The sequence below is a fragment of the Gymnoscopelus braueri genome (assembly GCF_963280865.1).
Source record: "Gymnoscopelus braueri genome assembly, chromosome: 12".
In the NCBI taxonomy this organism is placed as follows: domain Eukaryota; kingdom Metazoa; phylum Chordata; class Actinopteri; order Myctophiformes; family Myctophidae; genus Gymnoscopelus; species Gymnoscopelus braueri.
Window position 1 is genome coordinate 52,543,760 of NC_137614.1, and position 18,245 is coordinate 52,562,004.

The following is an 18,245-nucleotide window of genomic DNA, read 5'->3' on the forward strand; positions in this document are numbered from 1 at the left end:
GGGATGCCTACTTTCACCATTCCTGTTCCTCCTGGCAATTGACTGGGTCATCATGAGGGAAACAACTGAGGGGAGGAGAAATGGAATCCAGTGGACAATGTGGGAGCAGCTGGATGATCTTGATCTTACGGATGACCGTAGTTCTCCTTTCACATACTGTACACAAACACAAACGCAAGAGAAGACAGACAGACTCTCACAAACTGCAATAAAACTCGGTCTCACTCCCAATATAGCAAAGGCAGGTGATCGCCAGAACGATCAACCCTATCCTTATGAACGGCACCGCCCAGCCTAGAGGAGGTATAGAAGCTTTTACTTACCTTGGCAGTGACATAAGAAGCAGATTCAAGAAGGCTAGAGTGATGTTTAACATGCTCAGGAAGATCTGGAGCTCAAAGAACATCTCCATCAACACCAAAATGCGCATCTTTAACTCCATTGTGAAACATGTGATGCTGTATGGATCTGAGACTTGGAGAAGAACAAAAAACACAACACACAGGCTGCAAACATTCATCAACACCTGTCTCAGGAGAATCCTACACATCTGGTGGAGAGACAAAGCAAGCAATGTGGACCAGTGGAAAATAACAGGTCAGGATCCCATCGAATTACAAATCCGAAAGAGAAAGTGGAGTTGGATTGGCCACACCCTCAGAAAACCTGCTACAAACATCACCTGAATGTTTCCAGGTAAACTATAGTTAATCTGTGCATTTGAGGGCAGCTGTCCACTGCTACAGAATGTTTCAGTAACACAACAACAGAACTAAAAAAGACACAGAATAAACAAGTGAAATTAGAAGTGATGACACAAACAAGTGAGCAGATAACATTGCAAGTGGAACACTATAACATTGAAGCTGATAAATGGGTACTCTCTGCTGATTGGATGAAATTGGGAACCCACCTGAAAAGACCCCTGGCTGTTACTGAACCAAACACTCTAAAGAATAACTGTTACATGATATAATTAGTTTAGTTTAAAAAAAAAACTAAATATGATGATTATTATTACTATTACTATTATTATTATTATTATTATTATTATTATTATTATTATTATTATTATTATTATTATTATTATCATTATTATTATAGGATCACACAATGGTCATCCTTGGCCATGTGCTGGTGTGGATGCACCCTTTCGGTCATAATACGCACTATTTCCGTATCCGCTGTAGACCGGACATGTAAAACAGTTTTTCTTTGTTCCATGAATCTGCCTCTTTAAAAAATTAATAACGAGACCCTCGTCCAATCGTCGTCGTTTGTGGGCGTGCCCGGCAGCCTCCCATCAAATGAGCTCCGCTGTGGGTGGGGACCGGCCGCCCTCCCGTCCAATCAGCACCGTTGTGGGTGTGTCTATCGTCCTCGCACCGGCTCTCCGGCTCTCTCGCCTGTCTGGAGGATTCATTCCTAGCATGGCCGCCGCTACGTGCGGTCTGGGTCTCAGCGGCAGCAGCAGCGGCAGCGGCGGCGGCGGCGGCGGCGGCGGCAGCGGCAGCGCGGCGCTCAAAGCCCCGCACAAAGACAAGAAGAAAGCCGCCAAGGACTCCACCACCACCTCCAGGCGGCGGCAGGCGGCTCTGCTGTTCCTCAACAACATCTCCCTGGACGGACGGCCTCTGTACCGCGGCAACAATGACCACACGGAGCCCCCAACCACCTCCTCCACCTCCACCGCCACCACGTCCACCTCCACCCCGGAGCTGCTGCTACACCACCGGGGCTCGGCGCTCCCTCTCCCCCAGGTGACAGCCGCCGCCGCCGGCGGCGTCGTGACCGCCGGGAGCAGCGCTGCTCTTCCTTCTCCTCCTCCTGCTCCTCCTCCTCCTCCTCCCGCTCCTCCTCAGACCACCACCACCATCACCACCACCACCTCCACGTCCTCCTCCTCCTCCTCCTCGGCGGTGGTGTTGAGCCCCGTGGCTCTCCGTCCCTCCTCGGTGGTCATCATGTCCCCCCCGGTGCCGGGACACCGGTGGAGCGTCGTCGGGCTGCGGGGCAACGACAGCGAGGTGTTTCTGGAGGACGCCATGCTCCCCCCGGACAGCCCTCTGTCCCCCGGCGGACCCCTGCTGGCCGGCGGACCCCTGGCCAGGTCCCCGTCCGTGTTCAGCCCCCTGCCCGGCGGCGTCACCTCCGCATCCGCCGCCTCCATGCCTCAGAGGTATGGATGTTTTTATCATGTTATTCATGTCTAAATGTAGCCGTAGAATACGACTCTCGTACAGACGTATTTTATGATTGTGACATTTTGGAGAGTCGTAGGGAACATCTCCCCATGGATACCTGGACTTCAGCTCTTAGCCCGTACGGGCTCCAAACATGTACAAGTGCAAAAAATAAAGGTTCTTATCTCATTGCCCACAATGTTAACTCATTCTACGGCGTAGTAGTGCAATGTAATAATCCATATTTTTCAACAAAGAAGTGTTTTAATCCCGTTTGTGGCCGATTCTGTCGGAAATTCACAATGGGCGGTAGTGACGAAGCGCATCCGGAATTACAAAAAATGTAAACAAGAAGTAAACGAGGGGGGGAGACAGACGGGATTAAAACACTTCTTTATTGAAAGAATATGGATTATTACATTGCACTACTACGCCGTAGAATGAGCTAACATTTGGGGCAATGAGGTAAGCACTTTTTTTGTGCATTTGTACATGTTTGGAGCCCGTACGGGCTATAGGAGCTGAAAGTCCATGGGGGATGTTATCATAAAATACATCTACGAGAGTCGTATTCTACGGCGAATGTTATTCATGTTTAAATGAATGCTTTATCATGTTTAAATGAATGTTTTATCATGTTCATGTTTAAATGTCGGGGCCTTTATTCCTCCATTGTACTGAAAGCTTTGTTTACTTCCGGAATAGGTGTGAAATCATCAGGTAGTCGAAGCTCGTATTTGTTCATTTAAAGCTCCAATCCGGGATTTATTTTTAATGAATGCGGTATAGCCTTGGATCAAGACTAGGATTGTCTAGGAAGTATTTTATCGAGACTGACTTTTGCTTTCGTATCATAGATATCATGTGAATGTCAGAATTGATTAAATACATCTATGATAGTCTTGATCCAAGGCTATGAATGTGGGTTGTAAGTGATATTATATTTTTTGTGAAAACAAAGGTTTATTTTTTGTGTGAAAAGGTTAAAGCTCAGCTAGTAATCATTGCTATAGAGTGTTTGTTCAGTAACAGCGTTAAATAGCTCTATTGTGATAGTAATCATTACTATAGAGTGTTTGTTCAGTAACAGCGTTAAATAGCTCTATATTGTGATAGTAATCATTACTATAGAGTGTTTGTTCAGTAACAGTGTTAAATAGCTCTATATTGTGATAGTAATCATTGCTATAGAGTGTTTGTTCAGTAACAGTGTTAAATAGCTCTATATTGTGATAGTAATCATTGCTATAGAGTGTTTGTTCAGTAACAGTGTTAAATAGCTCTATATTGTGATAGTAATCATTGCTATAGTGTGTTTGTTCAGTAACAGTGTTAAATAGCTCTATACTGTGATAGTACTCATTGCTATAGAGTGTTTGTTCACTAACAGGAGTCTCCATGTCTCTCCAGCTCTTTAATAAACAGAAAATATATTTTCAGGTGGGTCGCTATTTTTCATTCAATCAGGAGAGAGAACTAATTTATCAGCTTCAATTTGATAGTTTTCCGGCTTCGGTTTTGTCTGCTCATTTGTAATGTCTTTATTTCATCACTTCCAATTTCACTTGTATCCTTCTAGTTATCTCTCCTGATTGGGCAAAATTTGATTGGCATCCCTTTCTAAAAAATCTTTTTCTGTTTACCAAAGAGCTGGATAGACAGGAGGGAGACTGACCACTATAGAACTATTTCACACTTATTTTAACAAAAGAAAAACACTTCCTGCACCTTTTTTAAACATTGTTCCTCTTGCATAATATTGTTTTGATCTGACGTGTAACTCCACACATGATGATGTAAGTGGATTTCTAAACGTGTTTCGTCACAGACTGGACCTGCAACAACAACCCAGAGCCTGTGAAGAAAAGCCCTTTGATGTTTTAATGAAGTGTTCGTTTGTTCACATTCTGTCTCTGTGGTTGTTCCGCTCAGATCGAGGAACGTGTCGGGCTCTCCTGGACCCAAAGCGGCCAAGAAGGTGCATTTTATCAAGACCATGAAACAGTACGACACCAGGGGATGCAGGTCAGTGAATGGATTGAACGACGGACACGTTCTGAACTCACACTGGAACCTCCTATCTCTGTATTCTAAACTTTTTCACTTTTTTCCTAAATCAACGCCCTACTTGATCACACCACAGCGTCACACAGAAGCATCAAGAGTAGTGAGTGAGCTTGTAGACAGACAGACAGACAGACAGACAGACAGACAGACGGCTTTGTTATGGACTTGGAAACAGGCCTTGAATTTCCAAGTAGCCTTCCATCCTTCTTGGACTCAGTAAGCTGCTTAATCCATTTAGACAGGGAACGCAGCTGTGTCATTTTTGGGCGGTGTAGCCGCCCCTATAAGTGGGGTTGGGACACCTCATTAGTATTAGCACTGTGATTGGCCCACTTGGCTGTACTGTGAGTGGCTGACTCTATTGGCTGACTCTATTCAGCACTGTGATTGGCTAGCGAGACACATGATGACATTAATAACCTATAAATAGGATTATGCATACACACAAAAATTCATTTTTTTTGGAAGTGAGCTTCCATCACTATGATGACCACTGTGATGACCACACCGCCCACTTCACACTGGGTGTGATTTTTTACGTCTTTTGGCTATTTAAAAAAATAGCAGATATACAAGCTCATGTGCCGTGTGATGAGCTTGTAAATCTGCAAAAAAAAATAGAAATGTGCAAATCTTTGAATATATATACCGGTATGTATACATACATACATACATACATACATACATACATACATACATACATTTTAACTCAATTCTTTGCTTCTGGGGGTCCCTGGAACAAAATATTTTGAGATGGGGTCTGCAGCCAAATATAACATTTTGGGGGTCCTTGACATGAAAAAAGTTTGAGAACCACTGATATTATAGCAACGTATTTTTTTATAGTTCTTTTTAACTGTTAGGTTTTAGAATACATTGTAGAATCCCCATTCCCCAGAAGCAAAGGTTTAAGTAAAACATTTCCCTTTAAAAATATATATTAAAAAAATAATATATATATTTATATATATTCAAATATTTGCACACATTTTCACGATTTCACGAATTTTTTTTACATTAATTAATTATACGCGTGCCGTGCGTGTGGGAGGAACTAGGGGGGGAATTGTTATAGTATACCCTCCCAAAAAATCTAGAACACACCACTGCTCCTGCACCCTCCTGCACCCTCCCTGCGGTGGCTGCAGCTGTTTAATTTAATCACCCTCGGAGACAAATCAATCACTGGAGGGAAACAAAAGCCCCCAAAGCGACGTGCGTCCTGGAGATCCACCATGACAGTTTGGTGATGGTTAAAGGAGAGATCCACCATGACAGTTTGGTGATGGTTAAAGGAGAGATCCACCATGACAGTTTGGTGATGGTTAAAGGAGAGAGCCAGACCAAAATACATGTGGATTGTATCTGTCTATAATCAGTCACCAACATACCAACCTGATGCAGTTGACTTTTTTCATAGAAGCCCCTGTTCTCCATTCTGCAGACCCCTCCCACAGCTAGAATGGAGCCTAGAGCAGGGGTCTTCAACAGGGGGTCCTCAGAGTTACTACAGGGGGTCCGCCAAATCTTTGTGACATGATTTTCCCTTTTACATATACCACTTAAACCCTAGCTCACAACGCCTCGCAGCGCGAGGCGTTGTGAGCTTGTAGATCGGCTATTTTTGTTAAAGGTATAGGTGTAGAGGGAAAAAAGGGCAGACCAAGTAAACAAAAAAAGTTTAATCTGAAACACAATTTTATACAATATAGAGGGGGTCCCTGCTTCATCTCTCTCTCAGCTAGGGGGTCCTTGGCCTGAAAACGTTGAAGACCCCTGACCTAGAGCATAAAGCTAATTCGGCTATTTTCGTTGCTCCAAACTTTTCCCCCCTTTTTTTGACGAATCGTCTCCATGTAGTGTCTGGCACTCACACATGCACTGTTTGTCACTTATGAGGGGAGGGGGAGCGCTCCACGCGAAATCTCGCAAGACGCGAGAATCTCGCGAGAGTTCACGCATCGGAGCCGTTCGGTAGGAACGGCAGCTCATGAGTGACAAACAGTGCATGTGTGAGTGCCAGGACACTACATGGAGACGATTCGTGGAAAAAAAGAAAAAGTTTGGAGCGACGAAAATAGCCAAATTAGCTTTATGCTCTAGGCTCCATTCTAGCTGTGGCCTGTGGGAGGGGTCTGCAGAATGGAGAACAGGGGCTTCTATGAAAAAAGTCAACTGCATCAGGTTGGTATGTTGGTGACTGATTATAGGCAGATATAATCCACATGTATTTTGGTCTGGATCTCTCCTTTAAATGAAACGGAACAAAAGTATTACTCACACATAGAACTCGTTTTTTGTTTAGGTTTTTTCTCGCGTTTTATCTTCGTTAGAAGCCTACAGTAAGGTCACTTATTATGATATGCATGTGTTAGACTTATATGTTGGGTTACAAAGATAGATGTATATTTATTCCCTTTAATCAGTGATTCTCAAAGTGAAGTTCGGGGACCCCCAGGGGTCTGTGAAGGTAGTTCCAGGGGGTCCCCAGCCGAACTACACGCTTGTAGATCGGCTATTGTGCAAACTTTGGAATATTTTTGAAACTTTTTAACAAAACACATCTTGCATGGGGGTCCCTGGCACAACATGTTTCAGATGGGGGCCCGTGGCCAAATACATATTAATTTGGGGGTCCCTGACGTGAAACAGTTTGATAACCCTAACCCATGAAGACCGGGTCATTTTTAGATTTCTTTGGCTATTCAAAAATAGCAGATCTACAAGCTCATAGCGCAGCACCGAGTGCCGCGCTAGGAGCTTGTAGATCTGCTATTTCTTTTAAAGAAAGTCGTGAAAATGTGTGCAAATATTTGAATATATATATATATACATTTTTAACTCAAATCTTTGCTTCTGGGGGGTCCCTGGAACAACATATTTTGATGGGGATCGGCGGCCAAATACATATAATTTTGGGGGTCCTTGACATGAAAACGTTTGAGAACCACTGATATAGAAACATACGTTTTTTTCAAAGAACTGTTAGGATTTAGAAGACATTATGTAGAATCCCCCCAGAAGCAAAGATTTTAGTTACAAATGTTTGCTTTTAAAAAACAAATATATATGTATTTAAAGATTTGCACACGTGTAGATTTGCTACTTTTTGAATAGCCAAAGACACAGATTCATTCCCGGCCTCAGTGGGTTAAGTAGTCAAATGGTGTGTGAGTTGCTAGTTCCTGACTCATTTGGCTGATCTGAGATCAGACGGTATGCGTGGTCATGTGCGTGCTGGGCTGGTGGATCATGTGTTGACTGACTGGTCTCTACTCTGCAGTGGTGGGAAAAGTACTCAAATGTTTTACTTAAGTAAAAGTATCAATACTGCAATGTAGAAGTACTCTGTTACAAGTAAAAGTCTGGAATTCAGAATTGACTTGCGTAAAAGTACAAAAGTATCGGTATCAAAATGTACTTAAAGTACCAAAAGTAAAAGTACTAAAATGTTTGAAAATAGCAGATCTACAAGCTCACAACGCGTCGCGACGCGTTGTGAGCTTGTAGATCGGCTATTTTCAAATAACCTATAGGTATAAAATAGGGCTAAAGTGGCTAACGTATGTTTTATAATGTAATAATTTATGTCGGCAAAGTAACTAGTAACTAAAGTTTTCAAATAATTGTAGTGGAGTAAAAGTACAATATTTGCCTCTGAGATGTAGTGAAGTAGAAGTAAAAGCATTGAACATTGGAAATACTCCATTAAAGTAAAAGTACCTCAACATTTTTACTTAAGTACAGTACTTGAGTAAATGTACTTAGTTACTTTACACCACTGCTCTGGAAGTATGAGGTATGCGTTTGCAAGACGATCATTTAGCAATCCAAAGTTAAACCACAGCCTTGTGTTTCACTTTCTATTTAAAGACGCCAACATGCATTTCCTTTGGTTCTGACACAAGAGCCCAATTCCAAAGAGACACAAACATACTTACTGTAGAGGCTCATTCATATTCATAGATGAGGTTACAGTCACATTGTTGATACGCATGTGATATTTTTTTGGTTAACCCATTAAGACCTGAAGCCGATTCTACAAATGTCTCCTAAATCCCAACAGTATTCTGAACAAACGTATGTTTCTATATCAGTGGTACTCAAACTTTTTTCATGTCAAGGACCCCCAAAATTGGCACTCGGTGCGCTTGAGCTATGAGCTTGTAGATCTGCTATTTTTGAATAGCCCAAAGTGTAAAATAATGCTTTTTAGCTCAAATCTAAAAATGACACAGATGAGTCCCATTTTGTCTGCTCTCTCCCCCCCCCCCCCCCCATCACTTCCATGTTCACTTCATCCTGTATCCTGCATGAGTTCTCTCTCCTGATTGGATGAGATTGGTATCCTGGGCTCAAAAGAAACGTGCCGTGTTTTGAGCTTGTAGATCGGCTATTTTTGCTGCTTTTGTGTGACACTGTAGTATGATCAAGCAGGGCATTACATTTCTTTTTAAAGTTAACCCATTCAATACAGGAAACGTATCTGTGTCATTTTAGATTTGAGCTAAAACCATTATTTTATCCTTTGGCTATTCAAAAAATAGCAGATATACAAGCTCATAGCGCGGCACCGAGTGCCACGCTATGAGCTTGTAGATCTGCTATTTTTTGAAAAATCATGAAGATTTGTGCAAATCTTTGATTATATATATTTTTTTTAAATCGAACATTTGTAACTCAAATCTATTCTTCTGGGGGGTCCCTGGAGCTAAACATTTTGAGTTGGGGGTCCGCAGCCAAATACATATCATTTTGAGTGGTCCTTGACATGAAAAAGTTTGAGAACCACTGATATTACAGCAACATACGTTTTCTCTGAAATCTGTTAGGATTTAGAGGACATTTGTAGATGCCTTCCAGGGTTGAATCGGTTAAAATATGAACATAAGCGTTTTGTGCCTGACAGCGACAATAGTCTGTCTGTCTGTCTGTCTGTCTGTCTGATGTGTCTAGTCTAGTGTGTTTACACAGAGATCAGCCTGCTGGCTGTATGCTGTGACCAGGCTTTGGTGTTGTTACAACGTGTCGCTGCTGGTTTGCGTCACAACAATATAGAATTGCATTTGATTGAACCACATCTGAAGTTGTTGTCTGTCTTAACCCATTAAGACCGTGTAACCACTTTATCCATAATTTTTTTTATACTTTGGCTATTCAAAAATAGCAGATCTACAAGCTCAAGATATAAGAGCTTGCAGATCTGCTTCTTTTTTTTTTATCGTGACAATTTGTGAAAATCTTTGAATATATATATATATATATATATATATTTATTTAAACAACATTTTTAACTCAAATCTTTGAATATATATATATATATATATATTTATTTAAACAACATTTTTAACTCAAATCTTTGCTTCTGGGGGTCCCTGGAACAAAACTTTAGCATGTCAAGGACCCCCAAAATTAAATGTATTTGGCCGCGGACCCCCTCCCATCACAAAATATTTTGTTCCAAGCACCCCTTCCTCCCAGGAGTAAACATTTGAGCTAAAAATGTATATAGCCTATATTCAAAGAGTTGAAAAATAGCAGATCTGTCACGAGCTTGTATATCTGCTATTTTTGAACAGCCAAACTGTGAAATATGACTAAAATCTAAAATGACACAGATGCGTTCCCGGTTTTAATGGTTTAATCCAGTTCTTTGGTTGTGTGCCGGCCGGTGTCTGTCTTTGCATCAAAAATAGCTGATCTACATACCAAGCTGATGGCACGTCGGCAGCACAATGTGCAACATGAGTGATAACCAGGCTTTACTGGACTTGCACAAGAGACTGAGGTTTATTTGTTATGGTTTTGTGTTGTTTTGACATGATCCTCTTCTTAATATCTTCTAAGCTGCTATTCGTGGCAGCTTGAACAGAAAGTTATTTCACCCTCTCTTTTACACCGGTATGTCATGTGACATGAAGTTGAAGTTGAAGTTTGGCCAGTGTGTTGGTGCTGGTAGGCAGAGCAGAGGATTATTCCACTGAATGTCTCTGTTGTTTTTGCCCTGATTTCACAACCAGCGCTTCTTTTCACATGCATGTAAATTCGTGAAAATTTGTGCAAATCTTTGAATATATATATTTTTCTAAAGCAAACATTTGCAAATCTTTGCTTCTTGCTCCCTGGAACACAATATTTTGAGATGGGGGGGGGGGGGGGGGTCCACGGCCAAATACATTTTGGGGGTCCTTGACATGAAAACGTTTGAGAACCACTGATATAGTCGACACCTGACCTTTAGTAGCTTCTTTATTTGCTCACTGATAGACATGTCTCCATGTGTCTCTCTGTGTCTCTCTGTGTCTCTCTGTGTTTCACTGTGTCTCACTGTGTCTCTCTGTGTCTCTCTGTGTCTCTCTGTGTCTCTCTGTGTTTCTCTGTGTTTCACTGTGTTTCCCTGTGTCTCACTGTGTTTCCCTGTGTCTCTCTGTGTCTCACTGTGTCTCACTGTGTCTCACTGTGTTTCCCTGTGTCTCACTGTGTCTCACTGTGTTTCCCTGTGTCTCTGTGTCTCACTGTGTCTCACTGTGTCTCACTGTGTCTCACTGTGTTTCACTGTGTCTCACTGTGTTTCACTGTGTTTCACTGTGTTTCACTGTGTCTCACTGTGCTAATATTGATGCTGAATGCTCTAGACTCAGAGATAGCACTTTGTGTGTGCACAGCAAGACCCTGCGTTAATTTAAGCCTCCGGTCCATTTTTACACTCTCTCATTATAGAGTTTAACCGCCTGAACCCTAGCGTCTCTATTCTGGGGCTAACGTTCAGCGATAGCAGCTGATCTGTCTGACATTAACGCCTCGTTCCATTCCGGATCGATGACGATCGTTAACAAGCTGTCTGTGGTGGAAAAAGTACTCAAATTCTTTACTTAAGTAAAAGTATCAATACTGCAATGTAGAAGTACTCCGTTACAGTGTGGTTGGTAGTGAGGTGGTAAGTGAACAGTGTGGTTGGTAGTGAGGTGGTTAAGTGAACAGTGTGGTTGGTAGTGAGGTGGTTAAATGAACAGTGTGGTTGGTAGTGAGGTGGTTAAATGAACTGTGTGGTTGGTAGTGAGGTGGTTAAGTGAACAGTGTGGTTGGTAGTGAGGTGGTTAAGTGAACAGTGTGGTTGGTAGTGAGGTGGTTAAGTGAACAGTGTGGTTGGTAGTGAGGTGGTTAAATGAACAGTGTGGTTGGTAGTGAGGTGGTTAAGTGAACAGTGTGGTTGGTAGTGAGGTGGTTAAGTGAACAGTGTGGTTGGTAGTGAGGTGGTTAAATGAACAGTGTGGTTGGTAGTGAGGTGGTTAAATGAACAGTGTGGTTGGTAGTGAGGTGGTTAAATGAACAGTGTGGTTGGTAGTGAGGTGGTTAAATGAACAGTGTGGTTGGTAGTGAGGTGGCTAAGTGAACAGTGTGGTTGGTAGTGAGGTGGTTAAGTGAACAGTGTGGTTGGTAGTGAGGTGGTTAAGTGAACAGTGTGGTTGGTAGTGAGGTGGTTAAATGAACAGTGTGGTTGGTAGTGAGGTGGTTAAATGAACAGTGTGGTTGGTAGTGAGGTGGCTAAGTGAACTGTGTGGTTGGTAGTGAGGTGGTTAAATGAACTGTGTGGTTGGTAGTGAGGTGGTTAAATGAACTGTGTGGTTGGTAGTGAGGTGGTTAAATGAACTGTGTGGTTGGTAGTGAGGTGGTTAAATGAACTGTGTGGTTGGTAGTGAGGTGGCTAAGTGAACAGTGTGGTTGGTAGTGAGGTGGTTAAATGAACTGTGTGGTTGGTAGTGAGGTGGCTAAGTGAACAGTGTGGTTGGTAGTGAGGTGGTTAAATGAACAGTGTGGTTGGTAGTGAGGTGGCTAAGTGAACTGTGTGGTTGGTAGTGAGGTGGTTAAATGAACTGTGTGGTTGGTAGTGAGGTGGTTAAATGAACTGTGTGGTTGGTAGTGAGGTGGCTAAGTGAACAGTGTGGTTGGTAGTGAGGTGGTTAAGTGAACAGTGTGGTTGGTAGTGAGGTGGCTAAGTGAACAGTGTGGTTGGTAGTGAGGTGGCTAAGTGAACAGTGTGGTTGGTAGTGAGGTGGCTAAGTGAACAGTGTGGTTGGTAGTGAGGTGGTTAAATGAACTGTGTGGTTGGTAGTGAGGTGGCTAAGTGAACAGTGTGGTTGGTAGTGAGGTGGCTAAGTGAACAGTGTGGTTGGTAGTGAGGTGGCTAAGTGAACAGTGTGGTTGGTAGTGAGGTGGCTAAGTGAACAGTGTGGTTGGTAGTGAGGTGGCTAAGTGAACAGTGTGGTTGGTAGTGAGGTGGCTAAGTGAACAGTGTGGTTGGTAGTGAGGTGGCTAAATGAACAGTGTGGTTGGTAGTGAGGTGGTTAAATGAACAGTGTGGTTGGTAGTGAGGTGGTTAAGTGAACAGTGTGGTTGGTAGTGAGGTGGTTAAGTGAACAGTGTGGTTGGTAGTGAGGTGGTTAAGTGAACAGTGTGGTTGGTAGTGAGGTGGCTAAATGAACAGTGTGGTTGGTAGTGAGGTGGTTAAGTGAACAGTGTGGTTGGTAGTGAGGTGGTTAAGTGAACAGTGTGGTTGGTAGTGAGGTGGTTAAGTGAACAGTGTGGTTGGTAGTGAGGTGGCTAAGTGAACAGTGTGGTTGGTAGTGAGGTGGCTAAGTGAACAGTGTGGTTGGTAGTGAGGTGGCTAAGTGAACAGTGTGGTTGGTAGTGAGGTGGTTAAATGAACAGTGTGGTTGGTAGTGAACAGTGTGTAGTTGTTGCCTTAGGACTGACTGAGTGTTTTGTCTTGTAGGCCTGTCACAATTATTTGGGGGTAATCACAGTTATTTTTGCATAATCATCATATTTCTTTACACATTCATCTGTATAAATGAATATGTTGAACGTTTCTCATATTTTCTAACATTTAAAAACATTGGCGGAAATAGAAGATCCACAAACTCTCAACACGTCTCAATGCAACGTGCGCTGAGCTTGTCTGTCTTCTATTTCAACGTTCAACTTAAAAAATAAATACATCATTAAATATGTACTATTAGTACATTATTTTGATTCTTTGTATCAGTCATTGTCAGTCATTTCTTTGTATAAGTTTGTGTCCTATATCTGCCCCGTGCAGGTTTTGTTAACGAAGACTAAAAGTCATTTTTATTTATCATGTCTTTTCAATCAATTGCCCAAAACACCAAATACATCGCAATTAATCGTCAACAAAAAGTGTCATGGTTGTGACGGCCCTACATGTATGTGAGTTAGGGCTGGTAAATTAATATTCGAGTTTCGAATATTCCCCGAATATGGGGAAAATAAGTATATTCGAATATGAAAATTAATTCATGTTTATTTGACAGGGACAATACAAAAAAACAATGTATCAAGTTATTAAAACAAACAAAATATATTTTTTATTGGAGCAGAGCTCTTGATACATTGTTTTTTGTAAAAAAAAAATACAAAAATACAAAAAAGCTTTTTCTGAGGAAAGTTACCAGCCCTAATGTGAGCATGTATATGTGTGTGTGTGTGTGTGTGTGTGTGTCCGTAGGATCATGCTGATTTGTGCCAAGCGGTCTCTATGTGCTGCTTTCTCAGTGATGCCGTATGGACAGAGTTCTGTCAGCCTCAGGTACACAGCGCCGTCCGTCCGTCCATCCGTCCGTCCATCCGTCCGTCCACCCGTCCTGACCAGAGACACCCCCTCACCCCAGTCTCTTGTGTGCGTCACAGTGGTTCTCAAAGTGTGGTCCGGGTTTAAAGGGGTTCACCAGCAAAATGTGTTAACATGGCATCAACATCAGTTTAACCACTTTAATTAATCTATATAAACTGCCCACAGAAAGTTCGGAAACTTGACTTCGGTCGATTATTTCTCCCCTTTAATAATACCAATTGGTATTGTGTTTTTATCGTTGATTATTCACCTTTATAACGAGGTACAGCTTGTGAGGATTAGGGATGGGCATTGGCAAGAATCTCACGATACGTATCACGATACTTGGGTCACGATACGATTATATCACGATATATTGCGATACAATACATTTTGCCATATATTACAATACATATTGCAATATATTGCGATACGATACATATTGCGATATATACATATATATATACATATACATATATCACAACTACATATTATATATATATACACTACATATTGAATAGCTGCTAGAGATGCGCAGATAGGGTTTGTCGTCACCCGAATCCGCATATACATGTTCATTATCCACCCGCCATCCAACCGCGGTTAATTATACCATCCTATTTCTAGATCCGCACCAACCGCATCAAATTATTATTATTTTCCTGACGTTAGTTTTCAACAATGTTACTCACCACTGTCTGTCGCGATGTAGTGACTGTATACAATCCATATCTATGGTAACAACAAGACGGAGCTTGAAGCTTCATTTATTTTACTTTCGCTTTCAACTTCCGTTGTTGACATGTCTGCGTTTATAAGCGACTTTTGGGGTAATTTGGCGCTTGTTTTGGGCTTGTTTTCATAGACCTTGCTGCTTATTTCTCTCGCAAAATATGGCAACACTGGCTGCAGCCGGTAAAAAGACCCCTTGCCGGTCAACGTGTAGTAGGCGGCTAATTTGTGCCTGATGTAAAATTATGTAATATTAAAATACTACAAACGCACGCACGGCGAGATTTCTTGCTTTTTAAAAGCTATAATAGGCCTATAGATTGATATCATTAATGTAATTCCCGCATTTTTTCACCCGCGGTTTTCCAATATTCATTCGTTATTATATTTGATTGACCCAAATCCACCCAAACTGTGGTTAACTGCGATCCGCGCATCTCGAATAGCTGCAGATGGGTTATTTGAAAAAAAAATATCACACATTTTTTTTCTCAAAAAAAATCGCGATATGGTGGCCTGGAGTATCGATACAGTATTGCGAAATAAAATATCGCGAAATCGATAATATTGCCCATCCCTAGTGAGGACCGGGCGTTCGTGAAATGAGCAACACAGCTAAACGCGTGGGCAGTAGTGTCCCCAAAAAAGGTGTTGCCAAAATACACAAACTCGACAAAGTTTCAGAACCCATGCTCAGGTGTCAGTCACACACCTGTGACTGACACCTGCCAGCAGGTGTGTGCTGGCAGGTCGCTCAAAACCAGAGCGATTACTAACAGAAGCATATTGGGGTATTTTGGCACATTCTTTGGGAGGCGCTACCCACACGTTTAGCTGTGTTGCTCATTCCACGAACGCCCAGTCCTTACAAGCTGTACCTCGTTGTAAAGGTGACTAATTAATGATAAAAATGATATAAAACACAATACCAATTGGTATTATTAAAGGGGAGAAATAACCGAGAAAGCTAAGTTTCCGAACCTTTTGTGTTTACATTGGCTATTTGAAAATAGCCGATCTACAACACGACGCAACGCATCGTGAGCTTGTATATCTGCTATTTTCTAAACAGCCTTTGAAAACGTTGGAATATTTTTGATTCATTTTCCCAACACAAATCTTGTGTTGGCACAAAATCTTTTCAGTAGGGGGTCCGCGGCCAAAATACCTATTCATGTGGGGGTCCTTGACTTGAAAACGTTTTGAGAACCACTGGACCACCACTGTCATGAATGGTAGAGTGTGTGTTGTGTGTGTGTGTGTTTTTTAAGAAGGTCCTAACATCTGTGTGTGTGTGTGTGTGTGTGTGTGTGTGTGTGTGTGTCCTCAGTGATGTCAGGATGGACACTCAGAGACAGCGGCTGTCATCAGTGGTGACCCCTGACCTCCTGCCTGCTCTTGAGGGGGTGGAGCTGGGGGCCTATAATGGCAAGGTAAGACATTCACCTTATATAATATATATATAAATCCTGACAGTTTTTTTGAAAAAAATCTAAAAGAAAAAAATGTCAAGATTTTTCAAAAATAGCTGATCTACAAGCTCATAGCGCGGCACTCGGTGCCGCGCTATGAGCTTGTAGATCAGCTATTTTTGAATAGCCAAAGAAATCTAAAGTGACACAGATGCGTTCCAGGTCTTAATTGGTTGAATAGACTAAATATAAACTAAACTATAATGACTTAAACTAAGACTGTTAGTGAGGGATCTAGTGGAGAAGAGATCCAGTAGAACTAAAAGACAAGTCATTTTATGTTTGGTTGCACTCGGGTGTTGCACTCTGAAAATAGCAGATCTACAAGCTCACAACGCGTCGCAGCGCGGCGCGTTGTGAGCTTGTAGATCTGCTATTTTCAGCATGCAACCAAGTGTAAAGTCAGCCATCACGACGCCATCAAGGCACCGCCAACATACATTTTAGTCGACTAAATCAACTGTAGATTTAGTCGACTATAATCTTATATTTAGTCGACTAAAACTAGACTAGCAGTAAAACATTTCAGATGACTAAAATATGACTAAAACTAAACAGAATTTGTTTCAAAAGACTATGACTAAAACTGACTCCAACACTACCACCCATGACACACTGGAGGGTCCGATCCAGAGCCTAATGTTTGGAGGGTCCTAGACCGGTGGTTCTCAATTCTTTTAACTTGAAGGACCCCATAACTCTGAGAGTGTACACATGTACGCATTGGTTACACTGTCAGAGTTACAGACCTGTAAGGGTCCATTTGGAACCCTGAGGGTCCCTGGAACTCACTTTGAGAACCACTGGCCTACAACGATTGTATTGCACACATATTTTGTGTAAAATAAAAATAATATCTTGAAGTCAATGTGACTGACTTAGGTTTGATTCAACTTTTCATTTCATAACATTTAGCGTGTAAGAAAACAAATAATAAACTTCAATATTATGAAAAGATCATTACATTTTAATCATACAACAAACAAGTCAATATAAAATACACATACATACAAACTGAACTACTTAAACCCCTGTTGGGATAGTTTTATTAATAGTTTAACCCATTTAGGGTGGAAACCCCTATTTGTAACTATACCTTTCAGGGCGGGAACCCCTTTGGGGGTTCTTGTTGTTATGTACAGTATATAGCAGCAACATATATATTCTTTAACATGTGAATGCATATTTGAAGTTTTTCAGAAAACTTAGGTCAGGATTTAGAAGGCGTTTTAGAATGGGCCTCAGGTCTAAATGAGTTAATAAACAGAGCACAGGTAGTCTTCTCTCTCAAACTTTTTCCATGTCAAGGGCCCCCAAAATGATATGTATTTGGTCGCGGACCCCCATCTCAAAATGTTTAGTTCCAGGGACCCTAACAAGCAAAGATTTGAGTAAAAAAAAAATATATATATTCAAAAATTTGCACACATTTTCAAGATAAAAAAAAATAGCAGATCTACAATCTCGTAGCGCGGCACTCGCTACGAGATTGTAGATCTGCTATTTATTTTTATAAAATAATGGTTAAAGTGTTTAAAATGTTAAAATGACACAGATCCATTCCTCAGTCTTAATGTTGTGTTGTGGTCCTGTCCAGACGGTGTCTTTAATGTTGTGTTGTGGTCCTGTCCAGACGGTGTCTTACGCCCCGTTCCTGTCTTAATGTTGTGTTGTGGTCCAGTCTTAATGTTGTCTTGTGGTCCTGTCCAGACGGTGTCTTAATGTTGTGTTGTGGTCCTGTCCAGACGGTGTCTTACGCCCCGTTCCTGTCTTTAATGTTGTCTTGTGGTCCTGTCCAGACGGTGTCTTAATGTTGTGTTGTGGTCCTGTCCAGACGGTGTCTTACGCCCCGTTCCTGTCTTTAATGTTGTCTTGTGGTCCTGTCCAGACGGTGTCTTACGCCCCGTTCCTGTCTTTAATGTTGTCTTGTGGTCCTGTCCAGACGGTGTCTTACGCCCCGTTCCTGTCTTTAATGTTGTGTTGTGGTCCTGTCCAGACGGTGTCTTTAATGTTGTCTTGTGGTCCTGTCCAGACGGTGTCTTAATGTTGTGTTGTGGTCCTGTCCAGACGGTGTCTTAATGTTGTGTTGTGGTCCTGTCCAGACGGTGTCTTAATGTTGTGTTGTGGTCCTGTCTGTCCAGACGGTGTCTCAGTCTTAAT

At 41.9% G+C, this 18,245-nt stretch overlaps 1 protein-coding gene across 1 annotated transcript in view; it reads left to right on the plus strand.

The window, feature by feature from the left end:
• Window positions 1–1,430: 1,430 nt before the first annotated feature.
• The window catches only part of LOC308096661 (CDK5 and ABL1 enzyme substrate 2-like), a gene marked incomplete at its 5' end in the record, with an annotated part of 32,547 nt that continues 15,732 nt past the window's right edge, over window positions 1,431–18,245 (plus strand). The window contains 4 exons of the mRNA XM_080444073.1: window positions 1,431–2,179; window positions 4,116–4,208; window positions 13,777–13,857; window positions 15,944–16,046. Coding sequence (XP_080300199.1) covers window positions 1,431–2,179; window positions 4,116–4,208; window positions 13,777–13,857; window positions 15,944–16,046 — 1,026 coding nt within the window. The remainder of the gene's footprint in view (window positions 2,180–4,115; window positions 4,209–13,776; window positions 13,858–15,943; window positions 16,047–18,245) is intronic.